Source organism: Felis catus, chromosome D1 (genome assembly GCF_018350175.1).
Source record: "Felis catus isolate Fca126 chromosome D1, F.catus_Fca126_mat1.0, whole genome shotgun sequence".
In the NCBI taxonomy this organism is placed as follows: Eukaryota; Metazoa; Chordata; class Mammalia; order Carnivora; family Felidae; genus Felis; species Felis catus.
Genome location: NC_058377.1, coordinates 22,752,327 through 22,773,435, shown reverse-complemented (window position 1 = coordinate 22,773,435; position 21,109 = coordinate 22,752,327). Strand labels below are relative to the sequence as shown.

Genomic DNA, 21,109 nt, shown 5'->3' with positions numbered 1-21,109 from the left:
TCCAAAGTTATAAATGCATGCTATGCTTTCTTCTAGTTTTATTGGGTACTTTTCCTATTCAATTTATAATCCAGTTTGAATTGGTTCCTTTTGCATACCGTAACATAGAAGGAAGCAGCAGAGAAAGATTAGGAGAGGAAAGAGAAGAAAGGACAGTTGTGATGTATCTGGACTACATATTAACAGACCTACAAGTGGCCATGTGTGAGCTATGAATATCACAGCAGCAGGAATTTCCTTATTTTCTCCTTCATACTAACGTTGTATACGGGTGTACTTTGCAGGTGCCAAGAAAATCATGACTGGGTTTGAAGTGAACACTGTCCACTTGGAAAATAAGATTGTGTCCGTAGAGGAAAATCTCAAGTGTCCACCATCCATTTTGCTGCTATTTCTGCTTAATTATAGTAATGATAAAAATGGGAGTTTAAGGCAAAAGTATTTGTGAATGTTCAGCTGAAGTGCTTCTAGTCCACCTCAACTATCTTAGCTGATCATAGGGTTTGGGAACAGTCTTGTTTTAAATTTCGCTGTACAGAGCCTCTTGGGACAGGGTTCTTGAGTATAGAAATGCCAATCCCTGTCATGGGAGAGGTCTGTTGTTCAGAATCATCATCCTCTGACTGAGATAGAAACCGAGCTGGAGGTGCCAGGAAGGGTGACACTGAATTAAAGAGACAGCTGGGGTACTTACAAGACAGACAAGGCAAAAAAGCAAGGGCAGGCAGGGTATGAAGGGTGAGAAACATCAACACTTCAGAGTGAGGCCTCGGGAGGGCAAATATCTTAGATTTCGATGTTACAATAATTGTATCTGCAACATTTATGAACGTAAGTCCGATTGTGGAAATCAAATGTCAAGTCTCTGCAGAATTTCTGACACACCATATATGATAACTGCAGAATGTTATCTGTAATAAGAAAGAACATAGAAAATAAGTCAGTGATCTAAGTTTTCTAAAGACAAGTCAAACCAGGCACTATTCCTGCCCGTGGAAATTTAATTAGGCATCAGGGTGGGTTTAGGGATGGCTTCACAGCGTATCCGTACCATGAGGACTGAGGCAGGGAGATGTAGAAACCACCGGCCCCCTTCATGTTCGTTTGCCTGAGGTCCCTACGACTCTATATAGCTGTTTCATTTCCTTTCCTGGTAGACTAGCAACTAGTGCTTTAGTGTCTTCAGAGTTAGAATCTGGTCCATTTCGTTGGGAATATAGGGCCCCCGTCTTCTTCCTCCTGTCTCATTTCCCCCAATCCTCTTCTGTCTGCGTGCACAGGGACCTGAGCTCAGAGGCATTCTGCTCGTCGGTTCCTCTCCTAGACTGGCCGTAGTCTGAGATACAAAATCGCTGAAGCGCTCTCCTAAGAATTTTCTAAGATTTTCACGGTACCTCTACTGGCCCTCTAACTTACCCTGGAAGATCTTTAAAGACATGCACGACTCAAACGTCTGAGCAATACAGGAACCAAAGCCTCTTCTACAGCGATCTGTCCGTGTGCGAAGGTGGCACGTTACGCACTTCAGGGGTGTCACTGCTGGAGAGTGTAGAGCTGGTGTCAGACCAGGGACACTTTGGAAGGAGCTGGAATTGTCTAGACCTGATTGTGGAGGGTGGCGGAGTAGGGGTGACGGGGGTGGGGGCGGCGGATGAGGAGCTGGTGGTGGGTAGAATAGCAGGTAGTAAGCAGTTGGAGCTCTCACCAACTTCGTGTCACAGAGCAATGCGATTGTGGGTATAAAAGGATTCTTCGGATCCCTGTTTTAGCCGTTTTAACCTAGGTAACTCAGAGCAAAGATTTAGCCCCCATGACTTTGGTTTTTCCAGCTTTAAAACGGTTCTACTAATGATGGCCTAGCCAACTTGGCAGCACTGTAGATAGGTGGGAGTGTAATAATGAGGGTGAATGCTTTAAACTATTTTACCCAAGGGGCGCCTGGGTGGCTCAGTGGGTTGAGCGTCCGACTTCTGCTCAGGTCATGATCTCTCAGTTCGTGGGTTCGAGCCCCATGTCGGGCCATGTGCTGACAGAGCCTGGAGCCCGTTTCAGATTCTGTGTTTCCCTCTCTCTCTGCCCCTCTCCCGCCCACACTCTGTCTCTGTCTCTCTCTGTGTCTCTCTCTCTCAAAAATAAACATTTTTAAAAAATAAAAAAAGAATAAAATATTTTACCCAAGCTAGGTTACTAACATTCGCCACTTAGATATTATGAGGTAATATACTCTGTAATTTTGAACTTTGAATTGAATGTATGTAAAGTCCTTATGAATTACAACATATTAGTAACACTTCCCATGGTATTGTGGGATAACCTAATCAGAAATACAGGTTTAATAAAACAAACAAAAAACCTCTCCCTGGTGCACCTAGGTGAGAAAGGAAAGTAGCATTTATTGAGCATCTGATTTGGGCCATGCTTTCTCACTTTGCATCTGATTTAATCATCACAAGAGCCTCGTGAGTAAGTATTTCCCCATTTCTCAGATGAGTAACCAAAGGTACAGAGATTTTAAAACAGCAATTTTTAAAAAAATTTTAGTGAGAAATAATTGTTCTTGTTTTATTTATTTTTTTAATATAATTTATTGACAAATTGGTTTCCATACAACACCCAGTGCTCATCCCAACAAGTGACCTCCTCAACGCCCATCACCCACTTTCCCTTCTCCCCCATCCCCCATCAACCCACAGTTTGTTCTCAGTATCCAAGAGTCTCTTATGATTTGCCTCCCTCCCTCTCTGTAACTTTTTTTTCCCCTTCCCCTCCCCCATGGTCTTCTGTTAAGTTTCTCAAGATCCACTTATCAGTGAAAACATGTGGTGTCTGTCTTTCTCTGACTGACTTATTTCACTTAGCATAATACCTTCCTGTTCCATCCATGTTAAGACAACAATTTAAAAATTCTGGTTCTACAGCATCCAGTATTTCCTCTCCTATAATCACTTGTTTTCATATAAACTCCCTGATAAGGGTATCAAAAGTCACTGTCTAAAACAAACTACAAAATTATTCATTATAGACTGACCAGCTGTCACAGCAAATGGGATACAGATTTATGAATGGAAAGGATGACCTAAGGAAAATCTTGCTAGGATTTTAGATTATGGGGAATGGTAGGGACAGAATGGGGAAAGAATAGGAAGGGGCAGCCATAGAGGCTTGAGCCCCTGGTGAGGAATGGCAGAATGTTGAAAAGGTCAGAAAAGTTGGCCCGTAAGGCAGAAGGAGCATTCTGAAGAATGGCTTCCCCTCCCTTATAAACATGGTCAAGGCTCAGCCCTCCATGGATACCTCCTGTACATGTAGAGTTTCCAAGGGCTCCTGAGATCCTGCCTCTGGAGCCCACTTCTCAGGTCTGTGACTCACCTACAATGAAGCAGAAAAGGAAGGAGACTATCAAGAAGTGTTTGTCCATCCTGAACTAGAAGTCTTCTGTACAGGAGGAAAAGAAGCCAGGAACTGCAAGAACAGCTCTTTAGGCTATGGGGAGGAAACCTTCTTCACAGGGCAGGAATTATTCATGCCTAAGGGAAACCAATCACACAAGCTTTTCTCTGGAAGCTCAAGTTCATTCTCTCTCTACCCCATAGCAAAGCATAAAGATAATTAGTGAATTTGGGGTTTACATTAAGCTAACTTGGTTTTTTAATTATAATCTTTAGCACAGCAATTATTGTTATAGTTACTACATTATCATTCTTATTCTAACTTTACAGAGAGGGAAACTGGGGCTTGGTGAGGTCCAGTATCTTACCCATGATTACATATCTAGTGGAGGCCACACTTTCAACCACCTTGATTCAATGCCTCTTGGAGATTTATTCATACAATCAACGAATAAGTATTATTGAGAACTTTGGTGTTCCAGGTACAGTTCTGTGTGTGCACGTAGAGCAATGTATAAGTAAGAAAAGATCACGTAGCTCCTCACCCGATGGGGAAGAAACAGGAGAATGAAAGAGAAAAAGATGTATAATCTATGACCAAGCTGGGCCTTCAACCTAGAACTTCTGATTCTCAGCCCAGAACGACTTCACCTTAGCAGAAATCTGTCCTCCACAGTCAGGGACTATTTACTCTGTAGGGCTGGGAGATTCTTGCTAGAATTACCACACAACATGATCTTTACCAAATTTATATTGTGAACTGGCTCATTTTTCTATGATTTAGGTATCTATCTCTACAAAAGTTAACTCAGTTAAGGCTCACCATGGGTAAAGCACTGGAAAACCATGACTAACCCTGGCATTCCAAGTCTGCTTAACCTGTGTCAGTGAGCTGATGGCACCTTGGCAAGAGGTATTGGGAATCTTCCATGCAGAGCTAATTTAAGGACATATTCTTGCTTGTAGGAACAATACGTTCATTAAAACATATCAAGTATGACATTTTTAGATATCAGGTGAAGATTGGGTGACATGAAGTCTTACGTCAAATGCCACAAACGTTACAGTGTTCTTTTTCTATGACCAGAGTGTGGAGCCGATCATTGCCCAAGAAGAGAAACATGAGGGAATTCGTTTCTTCGAAAAGAATTGATTCTAGAATGAAAAGCCAGATTGTGAAGTCTTGAGTCTAGTTTTCTATTCTGCCATATTTCAGGAGGGCATCTTAGAAACTGGATGGCATTTTTTCCAGGACTTTTCAAAGGCTTATCAAGAAGGCAAAGCCCTGAGCCTTTGGTGCTTGGGTTTACAAGGCTATCAGGGCATTTCATTTGTCACCTATTTTCTCTGATTTATCTGTTTAAAGAGAATGACTCTAAAACCATAGCAAATGAAGTAAAGAACATTCCAGGTTAAACTGCAGTTGGTTATCAGTGTCTACTCTTCCTTCTTTCAAGGTTCCCCTTGGCAGATGCTTTCTGAAAGGCCCATTGAGTTTTGAATCTCCTTTCTGCTGGATTATTTGTAGTTAAGATTGTGAAGTTTTGCAATTCTACCCAAACATTGGGTACCTGACTTACTCCTCATCCTCCCCCAGAACCTTAAGTTTTTTCTTGGAAACAATTTCCTTCTTCATTTAGCACGGCATAGGAAAGAATAAGTATTAGAACCTACTAGAAGCTGTGTGGTACGATGGAAAAAGAGGATTTTCCTGGGAGTCTGAGACTTTTGGTTGATTACTATGTAATTCATGGCATCTTTAGCAAGCCATTTATCTGTGATTTTTAGACTTCAACAATTCTATGGTCCTTTACGACTTTAACATGGTTTCATAATGTAAATCATGAATATGGATACTAAGATCTGTTATTCTGACCTAGCATTTTGCCTGGCACATGGTGATGTGCTGAGCATATGATGGATAAATCTCACATGATACCACTATCCACAATCCCACTGATACAGAGTCCTAGATTAATGCACCCCATGGCAAGAAGGCCATCTACTCAGCCTAGATGCCATTTGTCCTGCTCTGATGAGACAGCAGAACATTGTGTCCTCATATTCATTCTTGGCTTCAGGGTTGGTAACTGAAATCTTGGTGATACCACAGATGAGCAACCCTCTTAATCTGGCTTCTAAATGCTGCCCTTTTGTTTTTTGGAGGGAACGGACATAGAGTCAGAAGTCAGGCTGCTTTGTTCCTTGGCTTCCAGGGGAAGTAATGGCTTTTCAGAGTGTATATAGAGTGTGAAATAATGATCTTTAAAAAGTGTGGTGGAGAGGAGCCTGTTTGCAGGGCCTAGGGAAATCACCCTCTTCTTCCAATTGCTGGTGATAAGAGAGGTGAAGGAGAGAAGAACAAAACCAACATTTATTGAGTGCTTGCTGTGTGCCACACATGGGGCCAGCCACTTCTACTTGCATCGTTTCATGGAGCCCTCACAACACCCTGGTGGTGAAGCGTCCATGAAGCAGCCCGGCTCAGGTTCAAGCATAGATCAGTGTCACTAACATTCTCTTTGTTCACAATATTGCTGTTAATATAATGTTTTAGATGAAAAGTCCTGATGGTAATGAAAAGTTTCAAAAAACCCTTTCAGGACTGTTTATGGACTGAATTTATGCAGGTGTGGTAACAGATTTTTGTTAGCACCTTATCTTGGTTCCTGAGCAAAATTTATTAATATGGGGTTTAGTGGCCTCTTAGTTTCATGAGGTCCATGAACCTTGCTAGAAAATTTTAAATTTTTCATTAACCTCTTGCCGGGGAGCAAGAATTGCTGTCCCCTTCAAGATCCTTCTAGCCAGACTAAGAATCAAATTGACATGAGACAGATTAACAGGAGAAAATCAAATTTTATAGCATATCTATGGCGGATCCACACAGACATAGAATATATATATCCCCAAACTAAGGAAAAGGGGACAAGGGTCTGGGACCTCAGAGGATAGGAATGCAATTTATGGGAAGTTTTAAAAAAAGAGTAAATATTTGGTAAACAAGTATTTGCTGGGCCACTCCGAAACAGTGGGACATGGAGAACTAGGTTCCTCCCATCTACCATACCTAGCTCTTACCATGTTGGAGTTTTATCTATGGGTGATAGCTGTCTTCCTGGAGCAGGTCCTCCATCTAAATTCTATCAAGAGGTTGAGGGGTGCTTTTCCTGAATCTGCTGGCTTTTGATTGATTGCTTTTTAACTCAAAATAATTTTCATGCCAAAGTGGTCCATCTTGGGGCATCCTGCTCTTGGCTACACTCTAAAGGTTATCAATCACTCCCTTCCATATTCAATGTTGGCAACAAACTACAAAACGTTAGCAGTGCCTAAGATTTTGTTCCTAATAGAAGTAAGTGAAAAAACAGGAATCAGATGTCTTCATTTGCATCTTTGAACTTACTAGGACACAAAGGTCACAGTGGTTGTGTGTGTGTGTGTGTGTGTGTGCGCGCGCGTGTATGTGTAAATGTTCTTGTGAATGCAGATAGAGTAAAAGTGCATCTCACTTCTGTCTTTCCAGAAACTATATCTTAGAATTTGGAATTTTTCCTAATAAGAAAGCTCAGTTGGAAAGAATTGGCGTGTTTCTAAACGTAGTTGTGCCATTTTACAAAACCCTTTTCTTGGGGCTTCTGCACATTTTCTTACCAGCCTGCTGAATAAATAGAAGCTCCACTTATATCGGATAAACTTTGGTGAACCATGTCGGCACTGATTCGTGGACTGCAACGAAGGAAAAAACTCTGTCATCCATTTTCTTTCTCCAACAGTTCCTATTTCTTTAAAACCTTGAAGCAGCCATTGAGGAATCGGCACTTATGCCACACCCCTTCATTTTACAATGGGATGAAACTAAAGCCACCTTCAGTGTTGCCAAGCTTCCCATTTCCTTCTGATTTTGCTTGCTCTGCGCATGCTGAAGCCATCGAAGAATTCTTACATCATGAGTCTCCCCTGGGAAGTGTAAAAGTCAACGACTTTTTGTCAATAGGTAAAAAAGGTGGTTTTATCATGCAGAACTTTGAGGGAAGCAAAAGCTTCCTGTCTCTTTCTGCAGACGGAACAGAACTCCTGCAATGCTGGGTGGGCGTCTGGTTTTCCTCGCCTCCTAGCTACTCACTTGTTTTGTGACAGACATGCACTGACAAGACTATTCAAACAACTCTAAAAGAAATTCTGTCATCAGCCAAAAGAGCCATCGACTTTATCCAAAGTAATTTCTAAATCATCACATTTTAAAAATGCCTTTGCGGGGAATAAGAAAATCTTCTCTGTCACCACCGAAGTTCTCTGGCTTTCAAAGGGACAAACTTTAGTACCGATTTTGATAAGTTTTATTTGTTTGTTTACTTTTTAAAGAAAAAGCAAACCTACTCTTGAAACAGTTTGAAAAAGAGGACTTTATTCATGGCCTGGCTCACCTAAAAGATACTTTTAACCATCTGAATGAGATAAAAATTTGCACTCAAGGTTCTGTATTTATCGTTAATGTGTTACTGAAAAATTAAAGATTTCTTGGCTGAATTGCCGATATTAAAGAAGAAGGTAGAGGTCAATATCCTTGCAAATTTATGTTCTTTTCCCCCAACTTTATTCAGATATAATTGACATATAGCTTTGTGTAACTTAGCAACTTTCAAGAAATGTAGCACAAGACTGTGACTTGTAATCGCAATGCTGTGCATTAAATTCCTAGAACTTACTCATTTTCTAACTGTAAGTTTGTACTCATTGGCCAACATCTCCCTCTCACCCTCTTGCAAATGTTTAAGTGCTGTGGGAAAAGCTTTAGCAGGATGGAATTGAAATACAAAATTTGTTGTCAATTTATTTGGCTCTTTTCGTGTGCTTCATTAGTAAACAGATTGAACATCTGTTCAAATCTTTTGTCCCTTTCATTAATATTTTCCCAGAGTTATTGATACATGCTTGACATATAACATTGTGTAAGTTCAAATTATTAATAATGTTTATTATTATTGTTTTTAAAATCTGTAGAATAAGTAGTTTTATTCTGTTTTATTCCATATTTTGTCAGGAAATGGTCCCTCTATTTCTATTTTCTGGAAGAGATGGTAGAGAATCTGTATAATTTCTTCCTTAAGTTTTTGGTAGAATTCACCAGTGAACCTATGGAGGGTACGGGGCAGGGGGGGGGGGCTCTCTATTTTGGGAGGTTATTAACTATTTAAATTTTTTTAATTAAAATTTTTTTTAGATTTACATCCAAGTTATTTAACATATAGTGTAATAATGATTTCTAGAATAGAATCTTGTGATTCATCACTTACATATAATACCTAGTGCTCATCCCAACAAGTGCCCTCCTTAATGCCCCTTGCCCATTTAGCCCTTCTCCCCTCCCGGCACCCCACCAGCAGCCCTCAGTTTGTTCTCTGTAGTTAAGAATCTCTTATGGTTTGCCTCCCTCTCTGTTTTTGTCTCATTTTTCCTTCCCTTCCTCTATGTTCATCTGTTGTGTATCTTAAATTCCACATATAAGTGAAGCCATATATTTATCTATCTCTGACTTATTTTGCTAAGCATAGTATGCTCTACTTCCATTCACATTGTTGCAGTTGCAAGACTTCATTCTTTTTAATCACTGAGTAATATTCCATTGTATATGTACATACCACATCTTTATCCATTCACCAGTCAATGGACATTTGGGATCTTACCATACTTTGGCTATTGTTGATAGATGCTGTACACATTGGGGTGCTTGTGTCCCAATGGAACAACACAGTTGTATCCTTTGGATAAATGCCTAGTAGTGCAATTGCTGGGTCGTAGGGTAGTTCTATTTTTAATTTTTTGAGGAACCTCCATACTATTTTCCTGAGTGGCTGCACCAGTTTGAGGAATGCAAGGAAGGTTTGACATTAGAGGAAGGAATCAATTTAATTGTCCCCATTCATGGAAGAAGAGAAATAAAACTTCAATGATAAAAAACCACATATCAGTTTATAATAAAATTATCATCAAATAACAATAGAAGAGAACTTTTAAAATTTGATAGAGTGTCTATTAACATCCATGTAATGGTGAATTATCAAATCAGAAGTCCTTCCAACAAACTGTGCAAGAACAACTGGATAGCCATATGGCGAAAGATGTAACTTTGCCTTTACACCATACAGAAATATTAACTTTACATGGATCATATATGATATATATAAACTAAAATGATAAATCTTCTAGAAGAAAATTTAAGAGAAGATATTCACTACATTCAAGTAGGCAAAGACTTCTATAATGAAACATGGAAACACAAATCATAAAAGAAAAAAATTATAAATTTAACTTCATCAAAATTCAAGTCTTCTGATTTCTAAAAATCACTACTAAGAAAATACAACAGTAGGCTACAATTGAGAATATACTTCATATGTCTCACGAATATACCATTTCATGTGACTAGTGAGGCCTTTTGAGCTTTTGAACCCTGACCCTTTACTGAGTTATCAGGTCTGAGTTGACTCACTCCCAAATGTGAATATCAGCTTAGAAAATACATCACAAGGCTTCCTTGGACTGGGCTTCAGTTTTCATTAGCACTCAGTAGCAGATCCATAGCTGCTTTTCAAAAGGGCTAGAGCTGTATCAAGGAGGTGAGAAGTCGCCATCTCCAAGTGGACGTTACCTCTTTGTTGCCAGAAGCTCCAACGTCTGACTGTCATCAACCACAGTGTCTGTAGTTCAGAAAAGTCATTAGGGTTGAAGGGCTCAGAGGTAGAGAGTGGGCCACAGCTTTTCCCCTATGGGAAAAAGTCCAGGTTGTTTACCACACACACACACACACACACACACACTTCTGGGGTTACCACAGCTGCAGGGAGATTGTTAGTCTGTGGTCGGGAGGGTGGCGCATGCAGGGAGGAGGTGAAGCTAGTGTGTAGGGCATGGCTGGAGCAGTGGGAAGTTTTTTCCTCCTCCTCTGCACCTTCTCTCACTATTGGTACGGCCCCCCTCACTCCTACATAACTCCCCCACTCTGGGGCTCTCTCCTTTCCCATCAGGTGCTGCTGTGGCTTTGCGCTGCAGTCCTCTGTGCTTTCAGCCAATATATTCATGATCTGCTGTGTAGCCAATTTCCTAAACCTTAGTGGCTTAGAACAACAAAATATATTATTTCGAAGTTTCTGTTGGTCAGGAATCGGTGTGGCTTAGCTGGGTCCTTTGCTTCCGAGTGCTTCACGGACATAATGAAGGTGTCGTTGAAGCTCTAGTGATCTTGTGGCTCAACTGGGGGAGGAGTCACTTTCAAGTTCACTCACACAGTGTTGACAGATTGAGCTATTCAACTGGTTGTTGGCTTCAAATGAGAAACACAGCCCTGGATAACACTTTGATTTTAGCCTTGTGAGATCTTAAGCAGAGAATCCAGTCACGCTGTGCCCAGACTTCTGGCCTACAGAAACTGTGAGATAATAAATCTGTGTTGTTTTAAGCCACTGTGTGTATGGTAATTTGTTATGCAACAATAGAAAAGTAATAAACAAACAGCTAGGAGAAGAAGTTTCCCTTACCTCCCAACCCTTGGGGTGACGAGCACCTGCTACTGGATCCCCGGACGTCTTCTCTCTCTCTTAACTCGATCCTGTGGGAGCCCTTGTCCTTCATCTTCCAGAAAGCCATATCCCTGTCACCATCGTACCCTCATCTCCCAAACTGTCAAGAACAGCAAAGGGTCTGGGATTTTACCCTACCTGCGAGCTAATAATCTGGCCTGTTCTTGTTTTATAGATGCTGGTAGAAGAAACAAAACTCCTGGATTAGAGACAGAAGACTTCATTCTCATGGCAAAAGCAGAAGCCAGACTCCATGTTGCTTTGCATCAATTCTCAAGTTCTCTGAGTCCCACAGGCAGTATAGCTGAGGCCCAGGTAGATGCTACTCACTGTGGGTTTGCGTTATAGCTGGGGAACACTGAGCTAGAGAAATTGACCACTTAGATACTAAGTGGAAGCACAACTGCTCTTTGTCCTGGTGGAGATGTTACCTCATTCTTCAATATTTTTCACTGTGAACACAACCCAGGCAATGGCCTGGGAAAAGAGAGTGGTCAAGGCCTTGCATCTTGGCACACTCAACAAGAATACACTGTGATGCTCAGGCCCGTGGTCCACCATCTCTACTAACAAAAGTTGAAGAATATAAGCATATATAGTGGAATATTGACCTAAGAGAAAGAGAAAGTGAAAAAGGTAGCGATTTTAAAATTTAAAAGAAATGAAGAGATTTATAGATTTTAAAAGGTTAAAATTTATTTATTTATTTATTTTGAGAGAGAGAGGAGTGAGGAAGGGAAGAACAGAGAGAAAGGGAGAGAGAGAGAATCACAAGCAGGCTCCACACTGCCAGTGCAGAGCCCAGCACGGGGCTCAAACTCACAAACCATGAGATTATGACCTGAGCTAAAATCCAGAGTCAGACGCTTAACTGACTGCACTACCCAGGTGCTCCTAAAAGGTTAGAATTTTTTAAATAAACAAAAAGATTCAATATACAGATAAAGAAGCTCCTGAAAAAAGACAACCAAGGAAAAAGAAAAGAATACTAAAAATTAATAATTATAATAAAACACTTTTCTAAAAGGATTTTAAAAGACTTGAAACTTTACATTGCAACAGCACACTGTGCCTGATGCTGCCAACTTAGAATGATCAACATCAGGACATATTCTTGTAAAATTACCAAACTTATGAAAAAAGAAAAAAAATCCTTTGAGTTTTTAGACCAATGTCCATAATTTATAAGGGACAGAAAATTGGTTAATCATTAGACTTTTGTAACGGCAGTGATGTATTTATGATATGTAAGGAAAGAAAATGTGAACCAAAGATTTTGAATATAGCAAAATTCACCTACAAAGGTAAAGAACATAAAGTGTTTGGACATACAGGAATTTGAGAATTATTATTCCTATAAGCCATTTCTAAAGAATCCAGTGAAAAAATGCTTCTGATAAAGAAAATGACTGGAGATATGGATTACTCAACTTTTTTGAATAAGAAGTTCTTTATTAGTAAGTAGTCACAATCAAGAGTTTAAAATATGAATCAATGTTAGAGGACAGGAATATATATGTATGAATCTATAACTCCACATTTACACCACACAAATCTAGTTCTATAGATGAATGTAAATAGCTTAAAGTAACTGGCCTGTAGTGAGCTCAACTAGTTTGATGGGCTTATTGTTAAACCGGCTTATTGTTAAAATATGCACTCTTATATATTTTAAGCGGAATGCAAAAGGGATCCGACCTGAACCAAAGTCGGATGCTTAACCAACTGAGCCACCCAGCCTCCCCAAAGTTCTATTTCCTAATGCAGATGATGAAGCAAGGTATGCAGAGTTTCAGTATATGGGATGACTTCAATGAGATTACATCATCACTGTGGACCAGGAGTTGAAGAGGAGATCACTGTCTTTTACTTAATTATTATTAGCGGGAAAGAAATAGTCCAAATCCAGATAGTAATATGTCATTCATCAGTATCTATGACTGGCAGAGCTGGCTTAAAGTTTTTTTACTCCTTTACTAAATTCAGTTTAAAATGGGCTTGTATTTAGTATTGCGAACATACAGAATAGTGGCCAGAGGAGCCATCTACAAGCTGATGGTGTTGAGAAAGTACTATACTTGAGCTATAATAGTAAGCTTTTCAAATCAATATTTTTATGTAATAGCCTTCTAATTACTTTTTGGTAAAATTTCAGCCTTATCCTCATGTCCTAGATATTTTAAGATGTATAAATTCAGTTTCAGCTGAATAGGATGTGACTCACTTAGCCTACAAGGTATATTTGATGTGTTACTAAATTCACTTCAAAAAAAACCTTCTTCATTCTTTTTTTTCTGCCTGCATAATATTCTATTGTGTGGATATATCACAATTTATGTAGCTATTCCCAACTGGTCCATAAACTTTCTCTTCTTTCTTCCCCCAGCTTTATTGTCTGTTATATATAACAAACAAAAGTATATATATTTAAAATGTACAATGTGATAATTTGATATTCATACATTGTGAAATGATCACCATAATCAGGTTAATTACACATCCATCACGCCACATAATTACCGTTGTATTTGTGTGTGTGCGCATGTGCATGTGCCTGTGTGGCGAGAGTGCTTATGATCTACTCTCTTAGTAACTCTCAAGTACACAGTACAGCACTGTTAACTATAGTCACCATGCTGTACATTACTAGATCCCCAGAACATCTTCATCTCGTACATGAAAGCATGTACCCTTGGATCAGCCTCCCCATTCTGCCACCCCAAGCCCCTGGTAACCACCGTTCTACTTTCTGTTTCTATGAATTTGACCTTTTTTTTTTTTTTTAAAGATTTTGCATATAAATGAGATCAGTATAAATTGTTTTCAATCTTGCAGTTATCAAGCCATAAATAACCGTGTGTATTCACCTTTTCACAGATGTGCAAGGCTAATTCCACAAAATGACTTGGGTAAGATCCCTAGATCTTTATAATTTTGATAGCCATTATCAAATCCCCCCCCCCCCCCCCCGACTGATGTATTAACTTACCCTCTAGTAGTGATGTATGAGTGATGAGTAGTGCTGCTTTCCAACCTCACCAATTTAGGGGTGTGATTAGATTCTGATGATTGCCTAGATCTACCCATAAAGTCAAATCGTATCTGAGTTAGCTTCAGCTCACATTTCTCAAATTATGAGTAAAGCTCAGCACATTTTATATGCATAAGACCATTTAAATTCCTTTTTCTGTGAACAAATGCTGTTCTTAACTATCTACCTTTCTTCTTGAATTCTTAATAGCTTTCTAATCAATTTTTAGGATTTCTTTGTAAAATAGGAAGATGCGGTCCTCAGTCTGCATTATGAGTTGCAAATATTTTGTAACTGGTTGTTTATTTGTTATTCAGAGTTTGCTTATGAGTTAGTGGTTTGTTCCTAACCCCACCTCCTGCTTCAGAAGATTTTTTAAAGTGTAGCCAAACATATAACATTTTTTTTATGGTTGTAGGGGCGCCTGGGTGGCGCAGTCGGTTAAGCGTCCGACTTCAGCCAGGTCATGATCTCAGGGTCCGTGAGTTCGAGCCCCGCGTCAGGCTCTGGGCTGATGGCTCGGAGCCTGGAGCCTGCTTCCGATTCTGTGTCTCCCTCTCTCTCTGCCCCTCCCCCATTCATGCTCTGTCTCGCTCTGTCCCAAAAATAAAATAAAAAACGTTGAAAAAAAAATAAAAAATAAAATAAAAAATAAAATTTTTTATGGTTGTATATTTTTAGCCATATATTGAAAGACATCTCCCCCTCCAAGACTATAAAAACTCCCCTGCTATTTATTTGTTATTTTGACACATTAATGTTTATTTCTTTAAACCATCTAGGTGGTCAAAGGGTCCTAGATACTGAAACTGGTTTTCATTGATTTTCTTTGTTAATCTGCATAACTAGCACAACATTTCACTTTGAAATGTAAAAATACTTGCCACCTACTATTTTGGGATCCTAGCTGGAATATAGAAAGAGCCTCATTTTCACATCCTTATTATACTTAAAAAACAAAAATGAATCTGATCAACCTGGTTCCTATGTAATAATGGGCTGGAAGGACTCAAGAGCGGATGTGGGAAGATCATTATTTGTTTGTTCCACAGATATTTGGGGGGTGTTTCCTATATTCTGAGCCTCCAGATGCTGGGTATCCAGTGGTAAATAAAACAAAGTCTTGGCTTTGTGCTAGTGGAAGAATCAAACAAGTGACCAAATAGATATGTAAGGTCAGGTAGTGAGAATTGCTATTAAAAAGAGAAGCAGGGAAAAGGTTGAAGAAGGGATGTTGACATTTCCTAATGTCAACCAGGAAATGCTGCCCTGAGAGGGTGCTCATTGCTCATTTGAATGAGCAAGGGGAATGTGGTAGGAAATGAAATGGGAGAATGGCCTTTGTTCAGCCTGGGGAAGACTTGCTATGGGAGGACCTTTGGATTTTCTTCAAAGCGTGAGGAAAAGTCATTGGACGGTTTTGAGCAGGAGTGTGGCATCGATGGCCTATAAAAGGGCTCTCTGACCACTTTATAGAGAACAGACTATAATAGGGAAAGATTATAAGCAGGCAAGCCAAAAAATAAGGTTATTGCTTAGACCAGGCAGGAGATGAAGCTGAAGGTTATGGTAGTGGCAGTGGATAGAGAAAAATAAACCCATGTGAGGGAGAAGTTAGTAGGTAGAATGGATAAGACTTGCTATTTGATTCTCTTTGAGGACAGGGCACAGGTATCTATAAAGAATGATTCCTGGGTTTATTGAGACCCTAAACACTGCAGTAGGAGCAGGTTTAGTGAATCAGAAAGATTATGATTTCATTTTGAGACAGCCTGAGATTGATACTTTGTGAGCCACCCAAAATTCAATGGTTGTTTGTAGATGTGAATCTGGAAGTCAGAGTAGGGGTCTGAGGTAGAGATATAAAATGGCTTGTCATAAGCATATGGAGCCTACCTTAAGCTTTAAGAATGGATCCAGTTCTCACCCAGTCTCAGTGAATCAGAACTCAACTTGTTCCCAGCTGCTCACTTATTCAAGCCAACTCAGACAGCTTGTTCTGAATCTGACTTTCTGTTTTCAAAGTCCATTCTAGAAGAGATTGTTATTAACTTCCCATCTTTTTGAACACCCAAAGCCAAATGTAAGCCTTATTGAAAGTTAACCCTTGACAAAACACTCCTGATACCGTCCTCACAGCCGGGCTCTTGCCCTTGAATGCTAAGACCACAGCTATAGCCACTACCTTCTTGTCTTTCCTAGCCAGATGCCCTTTCTTGTGTATGACTCCTTATGATGGAAATTTCTGATGCCTACCCTAGCAAAAGGGTCAAGGCTGCTTGTCTGAAATTGTAAGCACACAGGGAGTTAGTGCTTGATGGTTTCCAGGGTCTCCACAAATATGAGCTTCCCTTTCTTCACAAACAGTAATATAATCCTAATACTGATCGTGTGAGATATGAAAATTATTCTCAACGTCAGTAACTCACCCAAAAATTACATAGCTGGCAAACAGCAATGTCAGGATTTGAGCCCATATAGTGGCAAACTTGAGTCTGGGATTAAAGGATGTGTCCTTTCCACAATTCAATATTGGTACTGAAGAGGAGTGTATGCTTTCACATCTTTCCTAACTCCGGGGAAAATGGCTCTTTTCACTGACATCTTGCAAGTGCACAGTAACAAGCAAGAAATTCCATCCTGCAAGCTTGGGACCAAGTGGTGCCAGCAGCAAGACCCGTGCAATGTCCCCTTGGGCCCCTCCCTTCACCCATATACCGTCCTCTCCAGCAGACTGTGTCTCTCTGTGCTTGAGTTTCTGGCACACTCATGTCTCTGCAGCCACATGACCTGCTCTCTTCACGCTGTGACAGGCTGTTTGACCTCTCTGTACTCTGACATTTGCTGTTCCTTTGGGTGCCTGTCCCTACTCACTTTTTCCAGCTCACACATTGCTAGCCCTCCAAGTCCTGTTCAGCACCCCCTTCTTCACGGGAGCCTTCCCCGGTCAGGCAGTCAAATTTGAAGGACTTTCATCTAGATGTCCATAGCCAACTGCGCTCGATGTCCTTTTTGATGTCTCTAGTGAGGCCATTGATTGACGTCCTGGTTGCATAAGCATCTTTTCTTCCTGTGATACTGGCATGTGGTATATGCTTAGAAATTATTTAATTAGAATACCAATCAATCAGTTAATAACACCCGAAGGCAAACTAGACAAATTTTATTTTTGCTCACCTTCTTCCTGGAGCTCCTTTTCCTCCACCACAAAAGCAGTACCCCAATACCCCCCACACATACAGACTATACCTGGAGTCTGCCTTGGTCTACATGAGACAAAGACAAATCTGAGATTATTCTGAGAAGAGTAACCAGGTTAGTGAAGAGAGATACAAAGAGCCAGGTGTCCAAATCCTGTCTTGAAATACCTGAAATGTTAAAATGTAGGAGAGAAATTTGACTCTACTTGCAAAGCACAAGGCTTAGGTATGCAACAATGAATAGAAATTATATACATGTATATTATATATTATAGTAGAGTATATCTTGTATTATAGATTATAATATATATTGTAGATATATATTATATAATATATAAAATACATATAATATATATTAAAATATATAATAATAAGTTATAAATATAATAATGTATAATATAAAATTTATGTTATATAATATAGTCTATATAATTCCATATTATATTATAGATCATATATAATATGTACCGTTGATCTCATCATTGAGGAGAATTTTGAAATAGATGCCGTAGGGGTAGTGAAACTTCAGTTGGTGGCTTTGTTCTGGGAACACTGAGGTGCTGTATGTCCCTGAAATTTTATGATTATATGATTTGGATGAGTAGCGCAAGGACAGATGACTGGAGATCAACCAGCACCTTTCACAGAAAGCTGTACATGATAAAAGTCTCAGGATGTTTGTTGTGTTTCTGCTGTGCATTGTCTTTCTGGTCTGCTCAAATAAGGGTAAGTCATGGAGACATGGGGAGAGCTGATTGTTGATTAAGAGATGGGCAGATGCTGAGGAAGGGGAAATTTCCACAACTGGCTCTTTGGGTGTTGGCAGATGTATATGAGATTATGACAAAGAAGATTTTTCTTTTTCTTTTTTTTTTCCCAAGGTGAATTTAAGGACCATCTGACAGGTACAATTATGGCTCGTCCACAATCTCTGGTAAACAGATCATTTATGATGTGTTTAGGAACAAACCTCCTCTCAGTCTTCAGAGAGGGCTGTAATCCATTCTTACTCTACAATCCTAGGAGCTCTATCTTCTCCCAGACCAAGTTAGTCCATTTCTTGGAGTAAGGAAGCTGAAATCTCCTTCTTTGCTTTCCTTTCCCCATTACTGGACAAAATCATCAGGTTAAATAACTTGTTCATTACTTGCGTCCATAGATAAGTTTTATAGGAACTCTGATATTTTGATCAGATACAACAATTGAGTCACAAGAATATCAAAGGAGTCAAATGCCAGAGAAAGATCAGGAACCACTAGACAATAGTAAGTTCCCGCAGAGAAACTCACAGGCCTGGAGAATCTTCTCCAGACTACATTTTTTATTAACTCTTTCTCTGTCTCACAGACTCTGCAACAGCATGTTATAAATGTAAAAAATATCATCTTGGGTTATGCTATGACACCATGAAGATCTGCATCCTAAAGCAACAACAGTCCTGTGCTATTGAGAACCTTTACTTCCTTACGAGAAAAGGTAATGAGGAGTAGAGAGTGTCTGAGAAATAACCACCTGTGCACGGGTGAGTGGTCATTTAGAGGGGATGGCAAAGACTTTTCCTTAAGACAAAATTGGGTAAAGGAGAAGTTGATGTCTCCTATCAGGGAACTACAATCCATTTTCTGGGTCAGTCATTGGTAGATTCAGCCTTATAGTTGATTGGGGCTTAGCGAAAGGTTAGTGAGGCTCTGTAGAGAAAATACTCCTGGGAATATGATAGAAGGAAATGGAGCCATTACAATTGTGTTCTCTCTCTTTCATCTCTTCAGGGAGAAGTATGTATTATTATTCCAAACTGTCATGTATGACCAACTGTGAGGACATCAACTTCTTGAGTTTTGAGAAAAGAAGAGAGCTCATCTGTTGCAAACATAATAACTATTGCAACCTCCCTGAGGGAGTTTAATTCTATATCTCTCCTGGACTTGGGGTCATTCTTCAACTCACCATCCCCTAGTCTCTTCCGCCAGACCTGTATTTTGCTTTCCTCTTCCAACCACTGGTAGAGAGTGAGAGAGAAAGCCAGCTAGTGAGGTCACAAGGAGAGAGTGGAGGGTAGCTGAGTCTCATTAATGATGGAAGACTAAACTAGACTGAAGTTTTGCAAATCCCTGTTGCTCACATCTGGCAGTTTGGATTTCCTTATGATGGAAATAGGGTTGCCACAAATACAGTTGGGTTTGGAACTGGTTATTTATTATCTCCTATATGGTAATGCAAAGAATTGGGTCAAAATAGTCACAAACTTGTACCAAGAACTCTCTGGCCATACTTTATGCTCATCTATATCCACTCCTCTGGTTGGAATTGAGATTCTCTTCGGATTAGCCCTGACACCTTCTGGTGCTCTCCTTTTGCCCATAGGTTATGGAGATAAAAGAAAAAATAGCTCTGGCTTCCCAATTTGTGGGCAACACGAGCCATATCTTTCTTTGGTAGGGCTCTTAGAGGAGGGAAATCTCAGGCAGACAGAAAGCTGGACAGGCATAAGGATGAGGCATCAAAGAAAGGGCATTTCAGTTTGTGGAAACTAAGATTTGAGAGACAATTTGGTGTGGGTGAAATTGGCTTAAATGATCAGGGCCCTGGATGGCCAGGTGACCAGCTAGCACCAGATTGAAAAAGGTGATTTAATTGGGAATGGAGACCTTCTGCAAGAGTGGTCAGTCAGTCTCTCCTTATAAAAATGAGGAAAAGGGCGCCTGGGTTGCTGAGTCAGTTAAGCATCTGACTCTTGATTTGGGCCCCGGATAAGGACTCGCAGTTTGTGAGTTCTAACCCCGAGTCGGGCTCTGTGCTGACAGCATGGATCCTGCTTGGGATTCTCTCTCTCCCTGTCTCTCTGTCCCTCCCCCGCTCATTCTCTCTCTCTCTCTCTCTCTCTCTCTCTCTCTCTCTCTCTCCCTCCTTCTCTCTCTCAAAATAAATAATAAAAAAAAAAGGATGAGGAAAAAATTGAGAAAAATAAAGCAGATGGCACAGTAGTTGAAGACAATAGAAATGAACAGAGATGCCATGAGGTAGTGTTGTAGCTACAAAGTGTCCTATATAAGATGACATTATGAGTAAACTGATGGTATGAGATAGCAGAAGTTAATAGTGGTGGGAAGAGAGGCAGGCAGACAGAGTGAAACAAACAGGCAGAGAGAAATGGAGTAGCATTGATGGTGGAATGTGACCAAGGTGGTGAAGCTTTCTTGGATACAGAATAATCCTGGCATTTCTCTCCTTATAAGGCCTACTGCAGTTCCTGGTCCTGGATTTCCATGAGCTTTTTTCTCCTTTATTAGGCCTTGTAAAATTCTTTTTTTTTTTTAATGTTTATAATTATTTTTGAGACAGAGAGAGACAGAGCATGAGTAGGGGAGGGGCAGATCGAGAGGGAGACACAGAAATTGAAGCAGGCTCCAGGCTCTGAGCTGTCAGCACAGAGCCCGACGTGGGGCTTGAACTCCTCAACCGCGAGATCATGAGCTGAGCTGAAGTCGGACGCTCAACCGACTGAGCCACCCAGGCGCCCCAGGCCTTGTAAAATTCTTAACAATAAACCAACTACCCCTCTACTTGAGTAGTTTGGTGCATTCTGTCTGTGTCTGAGAATATGATCCTTTCTGAGGAATTCTCAGTTGGGATTTTACAGAGCCAGGATGAAGCAAGACATAAAGAGAACCTTTTCAAAATGGACAGATTGGAAAAGCCAGTGTAATGTGGATATTTTGAGTTACGGAAAGAACATATTTTTATTCCTGGTTGCACAGGGGCTTGCTCACCTATGGAATCATGGGGATGGGAGACATCAGTCTAGGGGGGAAAAGGAGAGAGACCGAGATCATTGTTTTGCTTCTGCCTCCCGGCTGCATTGAGTGTTGGCTTATGACAACTGATAGCTATTTGCTCTGCAGACTTGCC

The 21,109-nt window shown here is 40.2% G+C and overlaps 1 protein-coding gene across 1 annotated transcript; it reads right to left on the bottom strand.

Annotated features, from left to right (window-relative positions):
• Window positions 1-469: 469 nt before the first annotated feature.
• On the bottom strand, window positions 470-3,418 carry PATE3 (prostate and testis expressed 3). Its single transcript, XM_045039118.1, has 3 exons — window positions 3,370-3,418; window positions 1,417-1,659; window positions 470-911 (listed from the first exon to the last, which is right to left on the bottom strand). The coding sequence occupies exons 1-3, from the start codon at window positions 3,416-3,418 to the stop codon at window positions 787-789; spliced, it is 417 nt and encodes a 138-aa protein (XP_044895053.1). The 3' UTR covers window positions 470-786.
• Between the last annotated feature and the right edge of the window lie 17,691 nt (window positions 3,419-21,109).